Source organism: Hyperolius riggenbachi, chromosome 12 (genome assembly GCF_040937935.1).
Source record: "Hyperolius riggenbachi isolate aHypRig1 chromosome 12, aHypRig1.pri, whole genome shotgun sequence".
Taxonomy (NCBI): Eukaryota; Metazoa; Chordata; class Amphibia; order Anura; family Hyperoliidae; genus Hyperolius; species Hyperolius riggenbachi.
In genome coordinates, this window is record NC_090657.1 from 187146507 (window position 1) to 187173066 (window position 26560).

At 48.6% G+C, this 26560-nt stretch overlaps 2 protein-coding genes across 2 annotated transcripts in view; one reads left to right on the forward strand and one right to left on the reverse strand.

Moving 5' to 3' along the window:
- CSTF1 (cleavage stimulation factor subunit 1) overlaps window positions 1-11879 on the forward strand; it is a 36521-nt gene extending 24642 nt beyond the window's left edge. Inside the window, exon 6 of the mRNA XM_068264478.1 lies at window positions 8366-11879. Coding sequence (XP_068120579.1) covers window positions 8366-8625 — 260 coding nt within the window. The 3' untranslated portion in view covers window positions 8626-11879. The remainder of the gene's footprint in view (window positions 1-8365) is intronic.
- The window catches only part of AURKA (aurora kinase A), a 239049-nt gene that overhangs the window by 56655 nt on the left and 155834 nt on the right, over window positions 1-26560 (reverse strand). The window lies entirely within an intron of this gene.

Here is a 26560-nt window from a genome sequence, read left to right on the forward strand (position 1 = left end):
ATAGTAGTTCATTTTTAATTACTAAACCGAAAAGACAAATGCAAGTGTTATAATTCACCTTTTTGCTTTGACACCAGCAACTTCTTAGAGTTGAACCTCAGACTGTGAGATAACTTGACTCTCACACAGCAAGCATTATGGGAGATAGACCGTTCTCAGTCGTCTTCAAAGTACAAGTTGTTTATTCAGGAAACAGATAAACCGATACAGTTCGTCACATCCTAACCAAGCAGATTCTCATGTTGCGTTACAGCTTCGTGATTACCTTCCTGCTGAAGGTAATCAGGTCATCTTATGTCTATCCTATGTTACATCTTCTGGACTACCTATGTACAGCATACATCATATCAGAACAGAAATGGATTATATAAAGGTTTAAGCCAGCTGGGACAGGTAGCAAGACCGAAAGTGCTACTCCATATTCCGGCTGTGGGTTTTATATGAACCAGAAAGAGTTAAATGTGACCTCATCTGAGCCATCCATGATTGGTTCAGATCCCTTGTGATGTCAGGACACACACCTACTCGATTTATATTCCATGACCACTTTCACTTACTTACAGGAATGTTCTGTTTTATAAATATGGCCTATGTTGATTGTTCCTGTAGTCCATTTGTCTGGGGCAGTGTAGGCCTAAGACCTTGGACTAGGAACATCTTCTCAGTATCTGCTTGTATCATCTGCTACAAGCAGACACTGAGATGCTTCTGCCTGCATCTTTGACAACTCTATTTACAGGTATACTCTGCGAACAAGCCTTTTACCTAAAACTCAGTCCAGATAACTGAGGCCTACTTAAATTATAACAGCAAGAGCCAGCAGTGTAGTATGTAAGGTAAGGGCTGTTTTCCACTAGGAACTGCGCTGCCATTGTGATCGCTAATGCACCCAGCACACTCAATTACAGCATGATCTGACGGGTGTCACGCGGCAGCTGCCTCAAAGAGGAACTGAACTAAGGATTGAACTTCATCCTAATCAGTAGCTGATACCCCCTTTCCCTCAAAAAATCGTTACCTTTTCTCAGATTATCAGGGGGGTCTGTATAGCTGATATTGTGGTGAAACCCCTCCCACAGGGTGATGTCATGACCAAGGTCCTGACTGTTTCCTGTCTGTGAACCTCATTGCATTTTGGGAAATAACAGCTGTTTCCAACTGCCAAGCAACCAGTATCTTCCTCTGCATAGAACTCTCAGTAACGCCGTAAAGAAGATACAGGCATCATCCAGCGTGATTATGCTTTTATTTATAAAGGGTATCAAACATTACAGCGACGTTTCGGAACTGCGTTCCTTTCTGAAGCGCATCTGTACCCTTAATGAGACATGCAAGCTTACTCCTCTTTATACTCGTGACCATTCAGTTCTACCAATAAACATCAGAATACATATTAACCAATCGGCAATTAGCTTATAAATGGACCTGATGGGAAACCACTATAGCAGCCAAAACCCCTCCCCATCCAGTGACACAGGCCGCTCATGCATATGAATCACCTTACCTACTGGACATCTGTTTCAGGAGATGCCCACTGCTGACACAGGCGTGAGCGTGCAAGAGAGCGTGCTTGCGCAGGTGCAGTACAGGGCCGCCCTTCTTCAGGAGCACTCGGGCTCCCTGAAGACTTCTGAAGCCTCCTTCAGCCGGGTAAAGCAGTATTTGACTAATTTAGTCAAATACTGCTACCGGGCGAGCCAGCACTGGAACGAGGGGACCAGGAGAGGAGCGGGAAGGTTCTATAGGATCCAGAGCCTTCCCTCACCTTGGTTAAGTATCTATCTCATTTTTTAAATACGGTTCCCATTCCTTTATAGAGAACCTGTAACAGCCTCAAACCCCCCCCCCCCCCCCCCCCAGTGTTCTCCCCAGAATTTTTTTTTCCAGCCGGGTGCCATGAAATAGTAGCCGGGTGGTGTGAAAAAGTAGCCGGGTGGTGCCAGAGGAGAATGCAGCGTCGGTGCTTCGGTGAGCAACTCTGCTTACAGCATAGGAGGAGGTGAGCCGATGACAGCCGGGTGCTCACCAAAACTAGCCTGGTGGAGCACCCCGGCTAAAAGAGCCTGGGGAGAACACTGCCCCTGCTCCCCAGGGAATACTTACCTTGGGAAGGGGAAGTCTCAGGGTCCCAATGAGGCTTCCTGACCTCTGAAGCTTGTAGGAATCCAGCAATATCTCCTTCGACAAGCTTGACAAGTGGTGATATATTTACTTCTCCGCGATCCTCCGCAGGTGCACTAGCAGCTCTTCATTCAGGCTAGGCGGAAATAGCCGAACCCGCACCGCTCTACTGCGCAGGTGCAAAGGACTCGCGGCTGCGCAGTAGAGCAGATATGATCGGGTTTGTCTATTTCTGCCTTACCTGAACGGAGAGCCGCTAGTGCACCTGCGCAGGATCGCGCTAGGTAAGTATTTACCTCGCCACATCTCGGGGGGGGGGGGCCTCGTTAGGATCCAGAGACTTCCCCCTCCCGAGGTAAGTATCCCCCAGAGGGTTTTTTTTCAGTTAAAGGTTCTATTTATTTGTGAATCACAGATATTCAGCTGAAACAGCGGATCTGCCCATTGTTTTGCAAAGACGTCAGCCAGGAAAGCATTTCCAGTCGCTTGTCTCTCTCGCTTGCCCCCCCCCCTCCCCCCTCCCTCAGAAGTGATTAATAGATTTGCCCAATTTAACCAATTTGTGAATTGTTTCACTCGTGTGAAGTGTTTGTGTGTTCAGTCAGCACTGCTCATGTTGCTGTTGGCGGTATTGATTTGTCTGCCAATGCGTAGCGTCAGTAAATGAACCGCTGAAGTGATAAGCCTCAGGAGCAATGAGGAGGATTGTGCGTAAGGCACACGTCCACTGATGGATTGCTCTTGCTGTGTAATTGCTGTGTATCTGTAGATTGATGGCTGTGTCTCCTGTGATGCTGCACAGAATGCTGCACCCCCTGCTGGTCTAAGATTCATAGACTTGTAGTCAGAGCACACTTCTCTGACTGTGGGGCAGTGTTTGCAGTCTGTATCTATGCGAGATGACACATGTGACCAGCAGGGGGTGCATTATTAGTTTACACTGGAGGTCATAAAATGTGTAAAACAGCTGGTGAGTTAAAGAGACGCTGTAACAAAAAAAAAAACCCTCTGGGGGATACTTGCCTCAGGAGGGGGAAGCTTCAGGGTCTCAATGAGGCTACCCCAACCTCTGCAGCTTGCGGGAATCCAGCTCTGGCTCCCGCAAAAGTTCTTCGACAAATCCTGACAAGGGTGCGCCTGCGAGAGTAATATTTACCGCGCAGGTGCACTAGCGGCTCTTCGGGTTACGACAAAAATAGCTGAACCAAATCATATCCGCTCTACTGCGCAGGCGCAAAGGACTCGTGCCTGCACAGTAGAGCAGATATGATCGGGTTTCAACTATTTCCGCCTTAACCCGAACAGAGAGCTGCTGGTGCGGCCTGTGCAGGGTCGTGGTAGGTAAATATTTACCTGGCCGTTGTATGGGGGGGCTGCAGCGCTGGATTGCCACCGGAGGATGGGGGAAGCCTCTGGATCCTAAACAAAGCTTCCCCTGTCCTCCATAAGTTATGGTAAGTATCCCTCAGAGGGTTAAAGTTCACCTTAAAGAGACTCCGTAACAAAAATTGCATCCTGTTTTTTATCATCCTACAAGTTCCAAAAGCTATTCTAATGTGTTCTGGCTTACTGCAGCACTTTCTGCTATCACAGTCTCTGTAATAAATCAATTTATCTCTCTCTTGTCAGACTTGTCAGCCTGTGTCTGGAAGGCTGCCAAGTTCTTCAGTGTTGTGGTTCTGCTATGAACTCACCTTTCCTGGCCCCTCTATGCATACTGCCTGTGTGTTATTTAGATTAGAGCAGCTTCTCTCTTCTCTCTTATCTTTTACAAGCTGGATAAATCCTCCTCTGAGCTGGCTGGGCTTTCACATACTGAAGAATTACAGACAAGGGCAAAGCTGTTTGCAGGAAGAAAAAAACAGCCTGAAACTTCAGTGCATGAGAGATGCAGGGGGAAAGAAACACACAATGATCTGTTGAGATTCAAAAGGAAGGGTGTATACAGCCTGCTTGTGTATGGATGTATTTTCTATGTATGGACATACTGTACATCAACCTACTTCCTGTTTTGGTGGCCATTTTGTTTGTTTATAAACAAACTTTTCAAAACTGTTTTTAACCACTTTTAATGCGGCGGGGAGCGGCGAAATTGTGTCAGAGGGTAATAGGAGATGTCCCCTAACGCACTGGTATGTTTACTTTTGTGCGATTTTAACAATACAGATTCTCTTTAAGCATAACAAAAATTTCAGAGAGGCACTGAAGTGAAAAAAAAAGACATAAAATAGCTTTTTTTTTTTCTTACCACCTCCCATATTTTTTTTTTTTACCACCTCCGTATCCGTTCAACGGATCGTTCAGAAACAGCCTTATCAGTCCGCCGACAGCGCATACACACGCGCATACTGTCGGCTAAAGACCGCCCAGCGGCAGGGTCCGGCAGACCCGTCGTTGCAGTTAGTAGTGCGTGTGTACGCACCTTATCCGTTCATTAGAGACGAGTGATATAATTGAGAATGCAGCCTGTCCATTCACTAGAGACCAGTGACATCACTGAGAATGCAGCCTATCCATTTACTAGAGACCAGTGACATCACTGACAATGCAGCCTATCCATTCACTAGAGACCAGTGACACCACAGAGAATGCAGCCTATCCATTCACTAGAGACTAGTGACATCACTGAGAATGCAGCCTATCCATTCACTAGAGACCAGTGACATCACTGAGAATGCAGCCTATACAGTCACTAGAGACCACTGAGAATGCAGCCTATACAGTCACTAGAGACCAGTGACATTACTGAAAAGAAAGCTTGTCTGCTATCCATCAATATAACGTTCTGTGGAATTGTTTTTGAGTTATTACAAGAGTATACAGTACTTGGGTACAGATTTCCCTGCTTATTCACGGTCAGAACACAGGAGGTTAGGCCAGTTTGTGTTTGTTCCATAAAACATAGGGGAGACGCAGGTATCTAAGGAATTGCTTGCGACAAGAATAAAATATTTACAGCAACTGGTAAAAACCCATCTAGAGCAAGGCTCTATTCATATGCAGGCAATGCGGATGGAAGGAGCAGGTAGTCATATGCGGGCAATGCGGATGGAAGGAGCAGGTAGTCATATGCGGGCAGTGCGGATGGAAGGAGCAGGTAGTAATATGAGGCCAGTGCGGATGAAAGGAGCAGGTAGTCATATGCGGGCAATGCGGATGGAAGGAGCAGGTAGTCATATGAGGGCAGTGCGGATGAAAGGAGCAGGTAGTCATATGAGGCCAGTGCGGATGAAAGGAGCAGGTAGTAATATGAGGCCAGTGCGGATGAAAGGAGCAGGTAGTCATATGCAGGCAGTGCGGATGAAAGGAGCAGGTAGTCATATGAGGGCAGTGTGGATGGAAGGAGCAGGTAGTCATATGAGGCCAGTGCGGATGGAAGGAGCAGGTAGTCATATGAGGGCAGTGCGGATGGAAGGAGCAGGTAGTAATATGAGGCCAGTGCGGATGAAAGGAGCAGGTAGTCATATGAGGGCAGTGTGGATGGAAGGAGCAGGTAGTCATATGAGGCCAGTGCGGATGGAAGGAGCAGGTAGTAATATGAGGCCAGTGCGGATGAAAGGAGCAGGTAGTCATATGAGGCCAGTGCGGATGAAAGGAGCAGGTAGTCATATGAGGCCAGTGCGGATGAAAGGAGCAGGTAGTCATATGAGGCCAGTGCGGATGAAAGGAGCAGGTAGTCATATGAGGGCAGTGCGGATGAAAGGAGCAGGTAGTCATATGAGGCCAGTGCGGATGAAAGGAGCAGGTAGTAATATGAGGCCAGTGCGGATGAAAGGAGCAGGTAGTAATATGAGGCCAGTGCGGATGAAAGGAGCAGGTAGTCATATGAGGGCAGTGTGGATGGAAGGAGCAGGTAGTCATATGAGGGCAGTGCGGATGGAAGGAGCAGGTAGTAATATGAGGCCAGTGCGGATGGAAGGAGCAGGTAGTAATATGAGGCCAGTGCGGATGAAAGGAGCAAGTAGTCATATGAGGGCAGTGTGGATGGAAGGAGCAGGTAGTCATATGAGGGCAGTGCGGATGGAAGGAGCAGGTAGTAATATGAGGCCAGTGCGGATGAAAGGAGCAGGTAGTCATATGAGGCCAGTGCGGATGAAAGGAGCAGGTAGTAATATGAGGCCAGTGCGGATGAAAGGAGCAGGTAGTCATATGAGGGCAGTGCGGATGGAAGGAGCAGGTAGTCATATGAGGGCAGTGCGGATGGAAGGAGCAGGTAGTCATATGAGGGCAGTGCGGATGGAAGGAGCAGGTAGTCATATGAGGGCAGTGTGGATGGAAGGAGCAGGTAGTCATATGAGGGCAGTGCGGATGGAAGGAGCAGGTAGTAATATGAGGCCAGTGCGGATGAAAGGAGCAGGTAGTAATATGAGGCCAGTGTGGATGAAAGGAGCAGGTAGTCATATGAGGGCAGTGTGGATGGAAGGAGCAGGTAGTCATATGCAGGCAATGCGGATGAAAGGAGCAGGTAGTCATATGCAGGCAATGCGGATGAAAGGAGCAGGTAGTCATATGCAGGCAATGCGGATGAAAGGAGCAGGTAGTCATATGAGGCCAGTGCGGATGGAAGGAGCAGGTAGTCATATGAGTGCAGTGTGGATGGAAGGAGCAGGTAGTCATATGAGGGCAGTGCGGATGGAAGGAGCAGGTAGTAATATGAGGCCAGTGCGGATGAAAGGAGCAGGTAGTAATATGAGGCCAGTGCGGATGAAAGGAGCAGGTAGTCATATGAGGGCAGTGTGGATGGAAGGAGCAGGTAGTCATATGCAGGCAATGCGGATGAAAGGAGCAGGTAGTCATATGCAGGCAATGCGGATGAAAGGAGCAGGTAGTCATATGCAGGCAATGCGGATGAAAGGAGCAGGTAGTCATATGAGGCCAGTGCGGATGGAAGGAGCAGGTAGTCATATGAGGCCAGTGCGGATGGAAGGAGCAGGTAGTCATATGAGGGCAGTGCGGATGGAAGGAGCAGGTAGTCATATGAGGGCAGTGTGGATGGAAGGAGCAGGTAGTCATATGAGGGCAGTGCGGATGGAAGGAGCAGGTAGTCATATGAGGCCAGTGCGGATGAAAGGAGCAGGTAGTAATATGAGGCCAGTGCGGATGAAAGGAGCAGGTAGTCATATGAGGGCAGTGTGGATGGAAGGAGCAGGTAGTCATATGAGGCCAGTGCGGATGAAAGGAGCAGGTAGTCATATGCAGGCAATGCGGATGAAAGGAGCAGGTAGTCATATGAGGGCAGTGTGGATGGAAGGAGCAGGGATTGGGATGGGATTGGCTTACAGTGATGACAGAGCCAGGAGCCAATGAAAATTGCTCTTGACCGGCTCACAGAACTCTGCCGTCATAGAGAAAGCAGAGCGAGTTTATTTCGGTGCGACTATGCGGCAGGATGATTGAAATCTACGTCCTGTCAAATCCGCGCTGCCACATGCAGAAAGTAGATTTCAACTGCGCCGGTACGGAAATGGTTAAAGGACATACGAGGTCACATAAATAAACTACCTTTACTTACCTGGGGTTTCTTGCAGCCCATAGTGGGCACTCTGTCCCTCACTGAAGATCCCGCTGGCAGGTTCTGAAGTATGTCCGACCCCCGGCGAGTTTGCCTGTTCTGCGCGGGCATGTGCCTGCGATGTACGCCCCCGTCTGGAGCATAGTGCGCAGTACGATCCTGATGACTGGCACACGGGGACACAGAAGACGCCGACCCGCCAGGGTTGGCCATACTTCAGGACCTGCCAGCGGGATCGGAGGAAAAGACGGGAGCTTCGGCAAGAGACAGAGTGCCCACTAGGGGCTGCAAGAAACCCCAGGTAATTAAGCCTAGTTTATTTATGTCACCTGGTATGTCCTTTCAAATCCGCTCTGACTTGACACTGCTGATTGCTTGGGAGCAGAAGAGCATTTGGCACATTTGTCTGCACACAATACAATAAAATGTTTGATCTCTCCCCTTTTTTTTTCTGTATTATTTATTTTTGATTGAGAGAGAAACGTGATCGAATGTACTTTTTTTTTTTTTTTTTTTTATACATGCCCCGACTCAGGTTTCCTTTAAGTTCTACTTGAAAAACCACACCATTCCCAAACAGGTCAGCTTGTCCTGGTCTTTAGTGGGAAGTGAACCCAGGACATCTGTAAAGAGGCAGTACTGCCCGTTGAGCCTCTATGTTGTTCATCCTTTTTAGGCTTGAGGTTGGTAGTAGTATCAGCCACCATAACCGCGGTCTCTTTCTCCCTGCAGGTGCAGGACTGAGCGGCCGCCAGGTTCACAGGACTCAGGCTGTATTCAACCACACAGAAGACTACGTCCTCCTGCCGGACGAACGGACAATCAGCCTGTGCTGCTGGGACTCCAGGACTGCCGAACGGCGGAACCTCCTCGCTCTGGGCCACAATAACATTGTCCGCTGCATCGTCCACTCGCCCACCAACCCCGGGTTCATGACCTGCAGCGACGACTTCCGAGCCCGGTTCTGGTACCGCCGATCCACCACAGACTGAGTGCCTTCACCAAACGTAAAGACCGATGTCCTCCACCTTCCATGCAGCCTTGCGGTGCTCCATGTATGTGCTGCCAAACTGCTACTCGCTGCTTCTGGTGGGTTTTAAGATGGAGGATATCGAACTGTGATTTTTATACAGGAACTAAGAAGATACTGACTTCTATACCAGCGCTGGTTCCTGAAGGAAACCCCAACGTGTTAAACTGTGCCTCCTGCGTCACTATCCCTGGAATTTACTGTACCAAATCATGCCTGAAATGTCAATCGGTATTCCAGATCTTCATAACGATGTACCGATCTCACGTCAAGTCAACACAACCTGCCTGTTAATCAGAGCACTGGCTGCTGGTTTTTCCTAAAGTGGATCTGTCATTAACTCCATGCAAGTTTAAGAACGAACAACAAAACCATTGTTGAGGCTTCCCCCCTTAGCTATTTGATCGGTCCCAGCATGTTTGTGGAATTCTTGAGGCTTAGAAGGGTAAAGATGGTCAGTGAGATGCAAATAGTTTTGTCTCGCTTGCAAAATGTAGCTTGAAATTGGACCAATCAGAATAGACCTTTCATTTGAATGGCCCAATTCCGAGGTGCGTACAATTTGCATGCAGGCCGGAATAATTTGCGTCCCGTTACTACAGCTGTTCTCAGGCACCCCCTTAGCATTGGGAGTTTAGCAGCTAGGATAAGCACACACTGCCAGAGGCTTGTGCACCATTTGTCACATGACTGTTCTTACATGTGTCATGTGATCAAAAAGATGCCTGAGACTATTTTCGATATTCTCTTTTTTTTTTTTTTTAATTTCTATTTTACTAAGGATAAGTTTGTAAATGATTTCATACTCCAACAACCCACCACCACCATTGAGGCTAGCCTATGAGCAGGACTGTGGAGTCAGTACAAAAATCATCCTACTCCTCAGTTTATGAAACCACCAACTCCGACTCCCAAGTACCCAAAATGTCTCAAGACTCCTTAGTCTAATACTTACCAGGGCTATGGATGTGGTGCAAAAATCATCCGATTCCTCAATTTCTGAAACTGACTCTAGGTACCCAAAATTATTCCAACTCCGACTCCACAGCCCTGACTACAAGTCTGCAGAACGCATTGTGTAATAAGGTTAGGGGGAGCAGTGACCTACCACTGGCTTCCCTACAGCACATCCTGGTGGGAATTTTAAGGGGTTTGCATGCCTCAGTGCACTGTTAAGTCAGCTGATGTTAGCAGAAAGGGCTAATCTCTGGTAAAGGGTTAGGGTTATTAGAGCAGTTCAGGGGGTAGATTTCAGTTTAAGTTAATCTGAAGCAACCCTGAGAAAAGAAGTAAGATGGCTAATGTTCCTGCCTGAAGGCTCTGGATCCCATAGAGGTTTCCCAGTCCTCTCTCCATGCCCTCGTTCCACCGCTGTCTCCCCGTGAAAGTCCCCGCCCTCGGGAGTCCTTGTATAAGTACAGTACAGAAACAATCGGGGGCGTGATTACTGCTGAAACCTTCACAAAGACTCCCGCAGGTGCATTCACCGAGGCCTGGCGGTAGAACAAGAGAGTGGGCCGGGAAGGTTCTATGGGATCCAGGGCCTTCCTTCTACATAGGCGAGTATCTTTTTTTTTTTTTTTTTTTTTTTTCCTAGGTGGCTTCAGTTCAGTTTTATTTTGAAGGAACATAAATGTATTCTTTGTGACATACATATAGACAGTACACCTGTCCAAGAGCAAGATGAGCTATAAATTACGGTTTTCCTAATTTTCTGCTGCCTAAAGTAAATCTGAAGCAAGATTTATAAAGAATGAAGGAAATATGAGAATCCCTCATTGAGAAATGTACTAGTCGAAAATCATGTTAGATTATTATGTACTTTAAAGTGGGCCCAAATTAAAAATACAAGATTTCAGAAATATCTATTTTCTAACTTATAATAATAATAACACAGGCTGCTACTGATGATGTCAAAGGGGCGGTGATCTCAGCTTGTGTTAAATTTCACATAGACGACGCTCCTGTGAGGGAGGGTAGCTGATGACAAACGCACCCATGATCTAAAACCTCCTACTAAGCTCAGAAGTAATGGCTGCCACCTGTATAACCCTAGTTATGAAAAGAGAAGGGTGACAAGCATGCAGTGAAATGCTCATAGGCTTTAAGGAGTGTTTATTTATCTTTGTATGTGTCAGAGTGGTGCAACTACATATTTTGAATAAAAAAAAAAAGTTTGGTTTGGGTCCGCCTTTAAAGAGTCTGAAGCTAAATTTAAAAAACGAAACAAAAAAACAGATACTCACCTAAGGAGAGGGAAGCCTCTGGGTCATAATGAGCCTTTCTGGTCCTCTCACAGTCCCCTCGTTCCAGCACTGGCTCCAGGGTTGAAATCTCCCACTGCGGGAGGCTTTGGATGTCCTCAGGTGGCTCCGTACAGTCCATGCGCTAGCACACAAGGCGGCGAGCTCGTGAATGCGCAGTACAGAGCAGCACTCGGGCTCCCGAAGACTTCCGAAGCCTCCTGCAGCGGCAGAGAGCAGGTTCCCACCGAGACCAGGAGAGGAATGGGAAGGCTCTATAGGACTCGGAGCCTTCCCTCTCCTTAGGCGAGTATCTTTTTTTTTTTTTATCTTTTTTTTTTTTTTTTTTTTTTTTTTTTTTTTTTTTGCTTCAGACTTTTTTAAAGTACATAATACTATGACAGGATTTTGGACTAGTACGTCTCTCAATGGGCTGGATTCACAAAGCGGTGCTAACTGTTAGCACGCTTGCGAAAAGCCCCTTATCGTGCCGCGTGCAAAACTTTGCGCACCGGGTGCGACAAAAACGGCGCACCCTATGCGCCTATAAGGCGTTTAAGGCACATCCAATGCGACCTTATAGGCGCATAGGGTGTGCCATTTTCGTGTGCAACATTTTGCTGCTTCAACTTGGTGCGTGCTAACTGCTTAGCACCCTAGTTAGCACGCCCAAAGCCTTTAGGCGTGCTAACTAGGTTAGCACCGAATAGTGAATCCGGCCCAATGGGGGATTCTCATATTTTCTTTAAAAAAGACCTCTCTGGAGAGGATCTATCAGACCTACCTCCTCGTGTGAGCACTATTCCGGCGGTTGGACTCTGCCACTGCTCTCAAAAAAGTGCTTTTGTAAATAAAAGGCATTCCTGAAAATTCCCCATGAAGAGATGGACTAGTCCAAAGCCTGTCCATGCCATCATACTAATACTACCTACCATAAGTATATTGCTGAGAAGAAAAGCAGGTCCGGCACCAGTCTCAATACTTCAGTGAAATTTTATTCCAACAGGTACAGTGAGAAAAGGCACATGGAGGTACAAAAGGACGGCCTGACAGCCGTTTCGCAGGTCCCCCTGCTTCGTCAGAGGCCTATTGACGAAGCAGGGGGACCTGCGAAACGGCTGTCTGGCCGTCCTTTTGTACCTCCATGTGCCTTTTCTCACTGTACCTGTTGGAATAAAATTTCACTGAAGCATTGAGACTGGTGCTGGACCTGCTTTTCTTCTCAGCAATATATCTTCACCAGGTAGAGAGCACAGTCTGCTCGGTAACTAATTCTGACTGCCAATTCCAGCCTTTTTCGAGTGCCAGTCACCTGTCAACTCCTTATCCACTACCTACCATAAGTAACAGGTTTGTAGGGAAAAATAAGTTAATGATGCGTTTTACTCTGGGACAAAGGTACCTCTTATATGTATGTTTACATATACGGTATATTTTACATTTTATGCTACTTCATAGTGGTCTTATAAGCCTAGTGCACATAGCCAGTTACTGTTGCCCTTAAAGTGAACTTGGACAGAATATTAAAAGTAATTTTTAAAAATAAACCTACACACGTCATACTTATCCCCCATGTAGTCTGGTCATCGATCTCTCTCTCCTCTCCTGCATCCTGTATCTTAACTCTGATCAATGGAATTCTCCTTCCTCAATTTAAAAGATACCCAAGGTGACATGAGATAGACCTGTGTATGTACAGTGCCAAGCACACAAATAACTAGGCTGTGTTCCTTGTTTTCTTACATACCTGATGTTTAACTTTTTCAGGAAGAAAAAGTCGCCGTTTCTGTCAGGACCAGGGCGGACTGGGTCAGACTACTGCACAGGTGTCGAACTCCAGACCTGGAGGGCCAGATCCATGCCAGTGTTTAGGATGGACAGAGAAATGGAGAAATGTGTTCTACCTGATGGACCACACCTTTCCTGATTCAGACCCAGTGTTCTCCCCAAGCTCTATTAGCCGGGTGCTCCACCCGGCTAGTGTTAGTGAGTACCCGGCTCTCATTGGCTCACCTCCTCCTATGCTGAAAGCAGAGTTGAGCACAGAAGCACCGCCCCTGCATTCTTTCATCTCGTCCCGCCTGGCTACTTTTCCATGCCACCCCAGTGTTCTCCCCAGAATTTTTTTTCCATCTGGGTGGCATGAAAAAGTAGCCGGATGGGGCAATATGAGAGAATGCAGGGCCACTGCTTTTCTGAACAATTCTGCTTACAGCATAGGAGGTGAGCTGATGACAGCCGGGTGCTCACCAAAACTAGCCGGGTGCAGCACCCAGCTATAAGAGCCTGCGGAGAACACTGCACCCAGCTGGAAAACATTTCTCGGGAGAACACTGAGATCCATCAATTACTTTGAGCTGGGTCAAAAATGTGTGAGGACCTCGGCCCTCGAAGGACCGGTTTGACATCCTAGGACTAGCATAACCCTCACTGATAAGTAATTACAGCCATAAAACACTTTCCTGTCAGAAAATGGCTTCTGGGAGCAAAAAAGAGATAAAAAGGGTCAATAGTTCATAGATTTCTGCTCTGGCATACTTCAATGAAGGTGTCATTGAGCAGAGACAAGGAAACAGTAAAAACTAAATTAAAATAAAACTGTGGAATAGCTAAAAAGTCATTTTTAGGAGAATGGTGATGGATACAATTGTTTTTCTCAGTTTATTTTCACCTTGGATGACCTTTAAAAATGGCCATTATCCCATAACAGCTTAAACTGTAATATCGCCCACATGAGCCATAGGAAAACATGGATATTACCTTGCTCATCAGTTGTCTTTTCAGTTGACTGACAACAACTTGATATATTTCAGTTCTGACAAAATCAAGTCAGAACTGGAAGGAATTGTAAGAAGAAAGTGGTAAGCTTCTGAGAGGAACTGACGGGGAGGTAAGTATGTAATATTCATTTGCAGTTACATCCTGTGTTTATCTTAAAGAATTTTACATGGTTCAGGTTCCCTTTAATGAACATTGATCGATCCTTATGATGACAGTTTGGAGAGAGTGCTGTACAGCCATGCTGCTTAGCTACAGCCAAGTAGCGTCAACTACTTAAATAGAAGGGGATGAAGGATAATGAGCAATGCACTGCAGTACACATAACATATTGGGCTTGTTCAGTGCTAGTCTGCCATGATGCATTGCTAAAGGGCGGCGTGTAGCAACTGCACACAAATTGAATTCTTGGGAAAGGAAATGCAGAATGATCATCTTGGGCTAGGGTTACCTAGCATATGTATGAGGCTTAAAAAGTACTTCCATTGTAAAATGGAGAGCCTGCTGCATGGATCAGCGGGTGGGACATTTAACCGATCACCTGAAATTCACTAATGTCAGAAACTCCGCCCCCTCCTTGGCAGCATATTGTCTTCTGAAGCTCTGTGGCCACTCCCACCTGTGTGCAGGCGTTGGTGGCCACAGAGCTTCGGAACACATTGAGAAACATGGCTGCAGTAGTCTAACAGATGTAGGGGGTGGAGTTTCTGTCACTGATGAACTACGGGCAGCGGGTGAGTAATTAACCCTAGCCTCGGGTATATGTAGAGACTGTGGCCTGAAGCACACTCTGGTATGTGTAGAGACTGTAGCCTGAAGCGCACTCGGGTATATGTAGAGACTGTAGCCTGAAGCACACTCTGGTATATGTAGAGACTGTTGCCTGAAGCACACTCTGGTATATGTAGAGACTGTAGCCTGAAGCACACTCGGGTATGTGTAGAGACTGTAGCCCAAAGCACACTCGGGTATATGTAGAGACTGCAGCCTGAAGCACACTCGGGTATGTGTAGAGACAGTAGCCTGAAGCACACTCGGGTATATGTAGAGACTGCAGCCCGAAGCACACTCGGGTATATGTAGAGACTGCAGCCCGAAGCACACTCGGGTATATGTAGAGACTGCAGCCCAAAGCACACTCGGGTATATGTAGAGACTGCAGCCTGAAGCACACTCAGGTATATGTAGAGACTAGCTTGAAGCGCACTCGGGTATATGTAGAGACTGTAGCCTGAAGCACACTCGGGTATATGTAGAGACTGCAGCCTGAAGCGCACTCAGGTATATGTAGAGACTAGCTTGAAGCGCACTCGGGTATATGTAGAGACTGTAGCCTGAAGCACACTCAGGTATATGTAGAGACTAGCTTGAAGCACACTTAGGTATATGTAGAGACTGTAGCCTAAAGCACACTCGGGTATATGTGTAGACTGTAGCCTGAAGCACACTCGGGTATGTGTAGACTGTAGCCTGAAGCGCACTCGGTTATGTGTAGACTGTAGCCTGAAGCGCACTCGGGTATGTGTAGAGACTGTAGCCTGAAGCGCACTCGGGTATGTGTAGAGACTGTAGCCTGAAGCACACTCGGGTATGTGTAGAGACTGTAGCCTGAAGCACACTCGGGTATGTGTAGAGACTGTAGCCTGAAGCGCACTCGGGTATGTGTAGAGACTGTAGCCTGAAGCGCACTCAGGTATATGTAGAGACTGTAGCCTGAAGCACACTCGGGTATGTGTAGAGACTGTAGCCTGAAGCACACTCGGGTATGTGTAGAGACTGTAGCCTGAAGCACACTCGGGTATGTGTAGAGACTGTAGCCTGAAGCACACTCGGGTATGTGTAGAGACTGTAGCCTGAAGCACACTCGGGTATGTGTAGAGACTGTAGCCAGAAGCACACTCGGGTATGTGTAGAGACTGTAGCCTGAAGCACACTCGGGTATGTGTAGAGACTGTAGCCTGAAGCACACTCTGGTATGTGTAGAGACTGCAGCCTGAAGCACACTCGGGTATGTGTAGAGACTGTAGCCTGAAGCACACACGGGTATGTGTAGAGACTGCAGCCTGAAGCACACTCGGGTATGTGTAGAGACTGCAGCCTGAAGCACACACGGGTATGTGTAGAGACTGTAGCCTGAAGCACACTCAGGTATATGTAGAGACTGCAGCCTGAAGCACACACGGGTATGTGTAGACTGTTGGTAAATTAGGTGTCTTTGAGAGGTAAATTACACCTGGGTGAGTTCAGAATAATGCTTAGTTCTCTGCTGATTGGAGGAGAGCCCACATTGGACAATACTTTGGGCAATAGAATATTCCCAGCTGATCACAGTGCCCTAAGGTAACAGATGAGCAGAGGATTCATACGGTGTTATTACTGACAATAAGTCCTCATTTAGTGCTTCTCCAAGCCGCTGCTAGCATAGAATAGAATTACTATCTTCAACAAGAACGCACGCTGCCTCTGGGCCCCCATGAATTATATATTGTCTGTGTGCTCTGAGCTGCCCTTGTCCTTCCTTTAGCGTCAAAGAACAGGCAAATCTTCCTATGAACTCATTAAATTTAGTTTTTTTTATTATTAAACTCTTACTGACTTCCGCTTTGTCCTCGGTTATACCTGTTCCACTCGTACAGTCTGTCCATTGTGATGATGAGATAAATAACTAGAGAATTTAGACGATCGCAACACATCCATACCATAGAAACAGAGAGATGTTTTTATTCACAAACATTGCATTCAGATCTAAGAAGGATGAAGCCAAAGTTTCTTCACAACCACGTATTAGCTCTCTCGTTCAAACACCCTGATTTTTCATATGCCAGTAGTTGCACAATCTATATATTTAATGCAACTGTTACAGAGTAACTCCCTTTGGAAAAGTCAGTCACATGACCCAGAGTTCTGTGCATGAAGTATGGTTCTGCAATCCTACTTCAACTGGACTCCTCAGTTCTTAGTACTTCTTAAAGGGAACCTTAACTGAACGTTTAACTAACTTAAACCTAACTTAACTAAAGCGTTTCAATTACCTGGGGCTATTACTAGCCCCCTGCAGCAGTCCTGTGCCCTCGGAGCCGCTCTGGAATGCTCCGGTCCCCCGCTGTCAGTTTCGTTTTTGACGGCTCACCAGTCGGCCGGCCGCCATGCGTATTATTGGACGCATTTCCTACTGCAATCAGCGCTGTTGCGGACCGCAACGCGTACAAAGATACGCATTGCCGCATTCTGCACGCGTAGATATGCGGCAACGCGTATTTTTGTACGTGTTGCAATCCGCAACAGCGCTAATTGCAGTGGGGAATGCGTCCAATAATACGCATGGCGGCCGGCCGACTGGTGAGTTGTCAAAAACGAAACTAAGTGACAGCGGGGGACCGGAGGATTCCAGAGCGGCTCCGAGGGCACAGGACTGCTGCAGGGGGCTGGTAATAGCCCCAGGTAAGTGAAACGCTTTACCCCCCCCCCATTCAGTTAAGGTTCCCTTTAGGACAACTGAGGTGACATGATGAGATAGACATGGGTATGTACAGTGCCACACACACAAATATCTAGGCTGTGGTCCTTTTTTATTTCTCTGCCTGAAAGAGTTTAACATCAGGTATGCAAGTGACAGTTTCTGCCTTAGTTGGTTGTTAAAGGGATACTGTAGGGGGGTCAGGGGAAAATGAGTTGAACTTACCCGGGGCTTCTAACGGTCCCCCGCAGACATCCTGTGTTGGCGCAGCCACTCACCGATGCTCCAGCCCCGCCTCCGGTTCACTTCTAGAATTTCAGACTTTAAAGTCAGAAAACCACTGCGCCTGCGTTGCCGTGTCCTCGATCCTGCTGATGTCATCAAGAGCACACAGCGCAGGCCCAGTATGGTCTGTGTCTGCGCAGTACACTCCTGGTGACATCAGCGGGAGCGAGGACACGGGCGTGCAGGCGCAGTGGTTTTCTGACTTTAAAGTCAGAAATTCCAGAAGTGAACTGGAGGCGGGGCCGGAGCATCGTGGAGTGGCTGCACAGGATGTCTGCAGGGGGACCATTAGAAGCCCTGGGTAAGTTCAGCTCATTTTCCCCCGACCCCCCCTACAGTATCCCTTTAACCTTCACTGATAAGTAATTACAGCCATAAAATACTTTCCTGTCAGTAAATGGCTTCCTGGAGCAGGAAAGAGATAAAAGGGTGAATAATTCATAGAACTGAGTTCTAGCATACTTCAATGAAGATGTCATTAAGCTGAGACAATGAAACAGTAAAAAAAAAAACTAGATTTAAATATAAAATAAAACATCTAAAAAAAGTCATTTTTAGGAGCAGGATGGTAGATACAATAATTTTTCTCAGCAGTTTATTTTCACCTCAGATGTCCTCTAAGGTACCCATACATCTAGTGACTTGGTGGTGACCGACCATCGGATTCAATAATTATCAAATCGGATGAAAAATGGTGCTGCCAGGTTGAGCATGTTGATCGGACATGCTGCAAGATGTCAGCTGTCGTGGGCGGCGGTAACAGCGAGTGATATCAGGACAAAACCTCTGACGCGTTCCTCTACCACCAGATGGGGTTTGTGCATGACGTCATGTGCGACTGTCCCCATAGAGAGACCGGAGCTGTGCGGGGAGGCTGTGCCGATTGCTAGATCCAGGCTGGGTAATGTATAAACGGGGTAATCGGGGGGCGGGGGGAAAGGGGGTGCCGGACACGTGTACTAGCTAGCCCCTAGTGCTAGCTAAAGGATTTACACTCATTTGGAACAATTATTTTATTAATTTAGCAAAAAGTAACAAAACCTCCTGAGCGGCGTAACGCTCAGGGGGTTAAGGACCAGAGACCCACTAGTACCAGAAACCGGCTCATACAAACAAATTGCCGCTACCGCCGTTCACGCCGTATGCTTGTGGCCTCAGCCCACCCACTCTGGCGTCTCTATGACGGCAGAGCTCTGTGAGCTGGTCAGGAGTCGATTTCATTGGCTCCTGACCGTGTGATCTATGTGAGCCAATGGGGTTGGCTCACATTGACGGCAGGGCCAGGAAAGACAGGGCCAGGAGCCAATGAAATCGGTGATGCGGTGAGACTCGTCGGGTTTGAGCAGCGCGATCGGCGGGGAGCGACGGAAACGACAAATGCGTGCAGCGGCGGCTACTTGAAATCTACGCCCTGCCAGCCAGGAGCCCACCAAAACGGCGTAGATTTCAATTAGCTCAAATAGTTAACTTCAGTTTGTGAATAATCTATGATCTATTATCATATATAATTGACACAAACGTGGTTTTGCAGTAGATCTAGTAATAGTGAATTGTAGTAGTAGTGAATGCAGTCATTAGTGGGCATACCTATGAATATGCCACTGGGAGATTTGGGCACAGGATAAAGCCGATGTAAGGGTCACCCTGCTGCTGCACCAGTCCTGGTGGTGTTAATTACTATCCCCCCACCCCTCAGGAAGCCATGGATAGTGAGGGAATTATGTAATTTGGCTTCCAGCAATTGCTGGCGGCCGAATTACAGTGTTTTAAAATTAATTTGAGTTCAGTCTTCTGGCGGCGCCCAAGTTGCTCAGTGAGCGCCGCTGCAGCCCTAATTCCTATTACGGCCTACGGTGGCGCCGGCTGCACCAAAATCTCTTGCGCTGTTTTATCAGCACTTGATCAGCGGTGCCTCAGTGTAGTGGTGGAATCTACGCCGCTGGCAGGAAGTTGCACACATCCTGTGGAATTCAGCTAAACCTTCCTATTTTTTTTTCTTCTTTTGGTGTCAATTGTTGCACTTTATTTTTAGACAACCGCAGCTCGCATGTCGTACAGAAATTGGGAAGTTGCCATCTCCCCTCCGAGGCTTGTGGAGAGCAGTGTGCAGCTTGTGCGTAAAAAGGTCACAAGTGTAACACGGCTAATGTGTAAGCGTGAGTCGCACCAACATGTGAGGTGACTCCGGGCCGGATCCAGGCTTCATGCAGGGGCTGATTCACAAAGATTTTCTGTTAAATTAGCTTGCCTTACTTATTAACTCACAATTTATCTCTCCTTATTGGACATAACTCATGATTTATCTGTCCTCAGGGCCCGTTTCCACTAGTGCGGAAATCAGGCCGAATCCACAGAGTTTCCCCGCGGACAAATCATGCAGGGAAACTCTGCCATAGGGGATACTGCAGCCGCCATCCAAATCATGTGCCATAGCGATTCGGATGACATTGCAGCATTCTTCCACGCAGGTGGCAGCAAATCCTATAGCTGTGCATGGCACAGCTTCCGGGATTTGGCTGTGTACTCGCAGAAGAGGAAATGCTGCGGCACGTCTCGTAGGATGTGCAGTAGCTAGTGGAAACGGGCCCTAAAAGTCAATGGGAATTGAAAACAAAAAATCAGCCAGATACTTACCTGAGGAGAGGGAAGGCTCTGGGTCATATAGAGCCTTCTGTCTCCTCTCTCGGTGCCCTCTATCTTGTGCTGGCTCCCCCCCCCCCCCCCGTTTCAATCCCCCGCTGAAAGGGTCCTCCCGAAGACGTGCGGCTCCATACTGCACAGGCGTGAGCGTGCAAGAGAGCGTGCTTGCGCAGGCGCAGTACAGGGCTGCCCTTCTTCAGGAGCGCTCGGGCTCCCTGAAGACTTCTGAAGCCTCCTTCGGCCGGGTAAAATTTAGTCAAATACTGGTACCGGGCGAGCCAGCACCGGGATGAGGGGACCAGGAGAGGAGCGGGATGGCTCTATAGAACCCAGAGCCTTCCCTCTCCTTGGGTAAGTATCTGTCTCATTTTTTAAAATGCGGTTCCCATTCACTTTAACTGACTTAACGCATGATTTATCTCTCCTTAAAGGACACCTAAGTCCTAAAAATATGGCAAAAATGACACCCAGTGCGTGTATGAGAAGTGGTGAAGAAGCTTACCGCACCTCCCTTGCCCTGGCGTTAGCCTCTGTTTTGCTGCAAAACAACCCATTCTGAAGTCCAGGTCGGGGCATATGCACACACCTGCAGAAAGAGGTACCTAGTGCGGGTGTCCTCTGACCTGGACACACTAGGCTGTGTCTGCTTGGCCACCTTGTGTCCAGTGCTCACGTGCGCAGGGTAAGTCTTCCCATGGGAGTGCGCGCATAGTCCCACAGACACACTGCACAATGAACCAATTCAGCCAACCAGGACTTCAGAACGGGACGCTTTGCTGGGAATCGGAGGCTGATGCCGGGCAAGGGAGGTAAGCTTCTGCACTACTCCCCATACACATGGTTTATCTCTCCTTTGACTTTTTTTTAGAAAAAAGGGAATCCGGCAATGCGACGCTAGGCAAGCAAGTCAGGGTCGCCAGCATAATTTTTCTGTTTTTACAGGCATATTGTGAAAACTATATAAATGCATATAGAAAAAAAGTCTTATCACATGACTGGGTTAGGAGTGCTTTCTTTTATCGTGTCGGACCTCATTCAGACCCATTATGCCTCCCATATAAGTATTTATATAGCGCCGACATATTACACAGCACTGTACAGAGTATATATTGTCTTATCACTACTGTCCCTCAGAGGGGCTCACAATCTAGTCCCTACCATAGTCATATGTCTATATCACGTAGTGCATGTATCATAGTCTAGGGCCAATTTAGGGGGAAGCCAATTAACTTAACTGTATGTTTTTGGATATGGGAGGAAACCAGAGTGCCCAGAGGAAACCCACGCAGCCACAGGGAGAACATACAAACTCCTTGCAGATGTTGACCTGGCTGGGATTATAACCAGGGACCCAGCACTGAAAGGCGAGAGGGCTAACCACTACACCACCGTGCTGCAAGGCCGGGCCGAGGCAGAGGCGAGAGAGGCTCCAGCCTCAGGGCGCAGTGCACAACTCACTCAGCTATCATTCCCGTATTGTGTTTGAAGTAGAGAGAAGTAAGAAAAGGGGATACATGGCAGTGACTGCAAGCCAGATAACTAGAGATTAAGGTGTTGGTTGGTGATTAGGGGCTCTGGGGTGCCTCTTAGTCTAATAGCAACCAGTTTGTGACGGCAGGGGTGTTAGGGTTGGGGGGGGCGCACTTTGGTGCTTCAGCCTTGGGTGCTGGAGGACCTTGTCCCGGGCTCTGCCGTGCTGCCCAATGTAATGCCCATATTATTGTACGCCTTTATCTAGAGCCTTATTCCAGCTTATACCAATGCTGTCCTCTAAAGGAAAGAACATTCAGGACAGGATTTTTTTTTCTTATGGACACAACATAAAAGGGGCCATTTTTATGGACGGTCTATGAAATCGGGCTGGCCAATGACCTGGGAGCTAGATTCTGCACTCTTCCCATGCAGCCACTAGATGTCAGCACAGCTACCAACAATGATGGAGTTATGCCAACACTGTGAGAAGAAGACCCTCCAGCACGAGAATCACTTCCTGCTGCACTGCCCCAAATATACCGCAGCCAGGGAAACCTTCTTCAAGAAACTGATGGAACTATTTCCAGACTCTCACACATAAGGGGATGAGAGAAAACTCTACATTCTATTAGGAGAAGAGAAATCCACAGTGACAATCGCTGCACACTGTGTCACAGCCTGCCACAGACCGAGAGGAAGAATCCACAGTGACAATCACTTAACACTATGTCACAGCATGCCACAGACTGAGAGGAGGAATCCACAGTGACAATCGCTGCACACTACGTCACAGCCCGTCACAGAATGAGAAGAGGAATCCACAGTGACAATCGCTGCACACTACGTCACAGCCCGTCACAGAATGAGAAGAGGAATCCACAGTGACAATCGCTGCACACTACGTCACAGCATCAGAGGAGCATAAATGAACTATAATCCCCACAAATATCATTGAACTGCTAACCCACTGTACCCCTACCCCACCCCATGCCCCCCCCGCTTTAGCAATGTCTGTATTGAAGCTTGGTCATGCCAATAAAGCTATCTTTGATTTGATTTGGACCTCTTCTGGATGAGTACACCAGGCTTTTCTGCACTCAAGGCATCTGGCACAGCTATAGTTACTAGGTATAGCATGCACAACGCAATTTTTTCCTTCTCGAAACAGAAGTTACTTTCAATTGCAAATATTCAGCTTTATGTGAGCAAGAAATATCACCCATGATCAGGGCCAGTGCTAGTAACAATGGGGCCTCTGAACCTGTAAGCGGCTTTAGGGGCACTATATTTCTTACAATTTTCACCCCCATAAATTGTCAGTATTGCAGCAGATCTTCTCCTGCTCCAGCATTAGGTCAATCCACTCTGCTGTTTGCAGCCGCTCTGTACAGCATGCCTTTGCTCCGCCTGGCTGAGGATGTATGTCACATGCAGGCACGTGCAGAGGGGGGTGCTCTGGGTGCCCAGGCCCCCCCCCCCTTTTTAAAATCAGCAAAAAGGCCCCTCTGATCGCGCAAAATAAGCCCCGCCCCCTACCGCGGTAAGCCCCGCCCACCCGCGAGAAGCTCCACCTCCGCCTGGGGCACTTTCAGGTGAAGAGGCCTGGATAGGAATCCTAGTGTGGCATATTACTCACCTCACCCTCCACCTAGGACCCATACTAACCTCTACCTCCCCCAGCACCCATAGTGACTTCTCCCTCACCCACAGGGACCTCTCCATCCACCTAGCACCCACAGTGACTTCTCCCTCCCCAGCACCCACAGTGACCTCTCCCTCCACCTAGCACCCACAGTGACCTCTCCCTCCACCTAGCACCCACAGTGACCTCTCCCTCCACCTAGCACCCACAGTGACCTCTCCCTGCACCTAGCACCCACAGTGACCTCTCCCTCCACCTAGCACCCACAGTGACCTCTCCCTTCCCCAGCACCCACAGTGACCTGTCCCTCCCACAGTGACCTCTCCCTCCACCTAGCACCCACAGTGACCTCTCCCTGCACCTAGCACCCACAGTGACCTCTCCCTCCACCAGCACCCACAGCGACCTCTCCCTCCACCTAGCACCCACAGTGACCTCTCCCTCCACCTAGCACCCACAGTGACCTCTCCCTGCACCTAGCACCCACAGTGACCTCTCCCTCCACCAGCACCCACAGTGACATCTCCTTCCCCAGCACCCACAGTGACCTCTCCCTCCACCTAGCACCCACAGTGACCTCTCCCTCCACCAGCACCCACAGTGACCTCTCCCTCCACCTAGCACCCACAGTGACCTCTCCCTCCCTAGCACCCACAGTGACCTCTCCCTCCCACAGTGACCTCTCTCTTCACCTACCACCCACAATCACCTCTCCTTCCCCAAATCTAGCAGTGATCCTGCCTACCCCAGCACCCACACTGACATATCCGTCCCCCAGCACCCACAGTGATCTTTCCCTCCCCCAGAGGCTACCCTCCTGTCCCCTGCAGCACTTACAGGGACCTCCCATCCCAAAAGCAGCACCCACACTGATCTCTCCCAACACACAGCATCCACAACTACTCCCTCCTCCAATATCTACAATGACCTCTCCCAGCACCCACAGTGACCTCCCCTTCCTCCAGCACTCATACTGACCTCTTCCTTCCACAGAACCCACAGTGACCTACCCTTCCACCAGCACCCACACTGACCTCTACCTCCCCCAGCAACCACACTGACCTCTACCTCCCCTAGCAGCAACTATGCCATTCATAGCAGTACCCACAGTGACCTCCCACTCCCTGCACCCACCGCAATCCCACCAATATTCAGCACCCACATTACACTCAACCAGTAACCCCCACTATAGCAAGCACCCAGTACTTGCACCAAGCAACTTTCACCCAATACTTATATCCAACCTCCATATGGCACTTAGTACTTGCATCATTCACCCTATAGCTGGCACCCAGTACTCACACCCACTTGGCACAGTACTTGCACATTATCTGAACTCACATAACTAGTACTAGCACCCAAAGTACCTGCACTCAGAATCCACATGGCACACAATGCCCACCCATAGCTAGCACCTAGAGCAGGCAATGCACCAAGTATTCGCACCAATGTACCTGCACCCAACACCCACATGTTTCATCTGCAGTAGTTCCAGTTGCACTAAGCCTCCACTTGGTGCCCAGCACAAACACCAAACACTCACATATGACATCTAGTACTTGCACCCAGAACTCACAAGGGCTTGAGTAACTGCAATCAACACCTACATGATGCTTGACACCAACCCATACAGCCAGAATGCACATGACACCCTGTGCCAGCACCCAGAACCCACATGGCACCCAGCTTCTGCATTTAGCACTCACATGACAACAAATACCCCACTAACCAGCACCCATTACCCAGATGTTACCATGTACTCGCTCCCAGTACCCACTTGGCACTCAGTATTTGCACCTAAGACCCACATGACACCCTATAACCCCCATAATCAACACCCACATGGCATAGTACTCACACAGCACAAAGTTCCAAAGCCATTATATGCACCTAGTACCCATCCATGGCCAGCACTCAAATAGCAACCAGTACCCACCCTTGGTCTGAACCCATATGAGACTCAGTTCTCTCCCATGGCACACATCCAGACCACACATGGCACTCCCTGCTCACTCATGTCCAACACTCACATGGCTCCCTGTACCAATTAGCACTCACATGGCACCCACTATTGTTTATCGCCTTCTGCTACTCATTCAGCACCCAATACAGCATAGCATCCACTGCAAATAAACACCCAATACAAACTGGACCTTGGTACCCACAGCAGCTTGACACGGACTGTACTTTAACACATCGGCACCCACTGCAACTTAGCACAAACTGGACCTTTGCGTCTTACCACCCACTGCATCTGTGCACCCACTGCACCTTGGCACTTACTGCAGTTTTGCATCTACTAATGCTTAGCAACCACTGCATATTGGCAACCACTGCTTCTTTGCCTGAAAAGAAGCTTGGGTGCTGATCTAGAGGGACAGAGGTCCCAGTAATGAAAGGTGAATCCATGCATACATCAGGCTCCACTGTGCCCACTCTAATAGTGCGCACCTATGACTGCTGATTTGAGGGTGGTGGCACCAAAGAAGTTGGTTGGAAGAAGACACAAAGTCTGCCTGATACTTCTATAAAGGTGTGTGTGTGTGTGTGTGTGGTGGGGGTGGTGGTGGGGGGGGGGGGGGTTTAAGACTGCCTAGTGCTTTCTGGAGAAGGGGTATTACATACACAATTTAGAACGATTTATCGATTAGGGCCCCTTTTTCAAATTTGAGCACCCCCCCTTGGGAATCCTCTGCACGGCCCTGACCCACAGTGACCTCTCCCTGCACCTAGCACCCACAGTGACCTCTCCCTCCACCAGCACCCACAGTGACATCTCCTTCCCCAGCACCCACAGTGACCTCTCCCTCCACCTAGCACCCACAGTGACCTCTCCCTCCACCAGCACCCACAGTGACCTCTCCCTCCACCTAGCACCCACAGTGACCTCTCCCTCCCTAGCACCCACAGTGACCTCTCCCTCCCACAGTGACCTCTCCCTTCACCTACCACCCACAATCACCTCTCCTTCCCCAAATCTAGCAGTGATCCTGCCTACCCCAGCACCCACACTGATCTATCCTTCCCCCAGCACCCACAGTGATCTTTCCCTCCCCCAGAGGCTACCCTCCTGTCCCCTGCAGCACTTACAGGGACCTCCCATCCCAAAAGCAGCACCCACACTGATCTCTCCCAACACACAGCATCCACAACTACTCCCTCCTCCAATATCTACAATGACCTCTCCCAGCACCCACAGTGACCTCCCCTTCCTCCAGCACTCATACTGACCTCTTCCTTCCACAGAACCCACAGTGACCTACCCTTCCACCAGCACCCACACTGACCTCTACCTCCCCCAGCAACCACACTGACCTCTACCTCCCCTAGCAGCAACTATGCCATTCATAGCAGTACCCACAGTGACCTCCCACTCCCT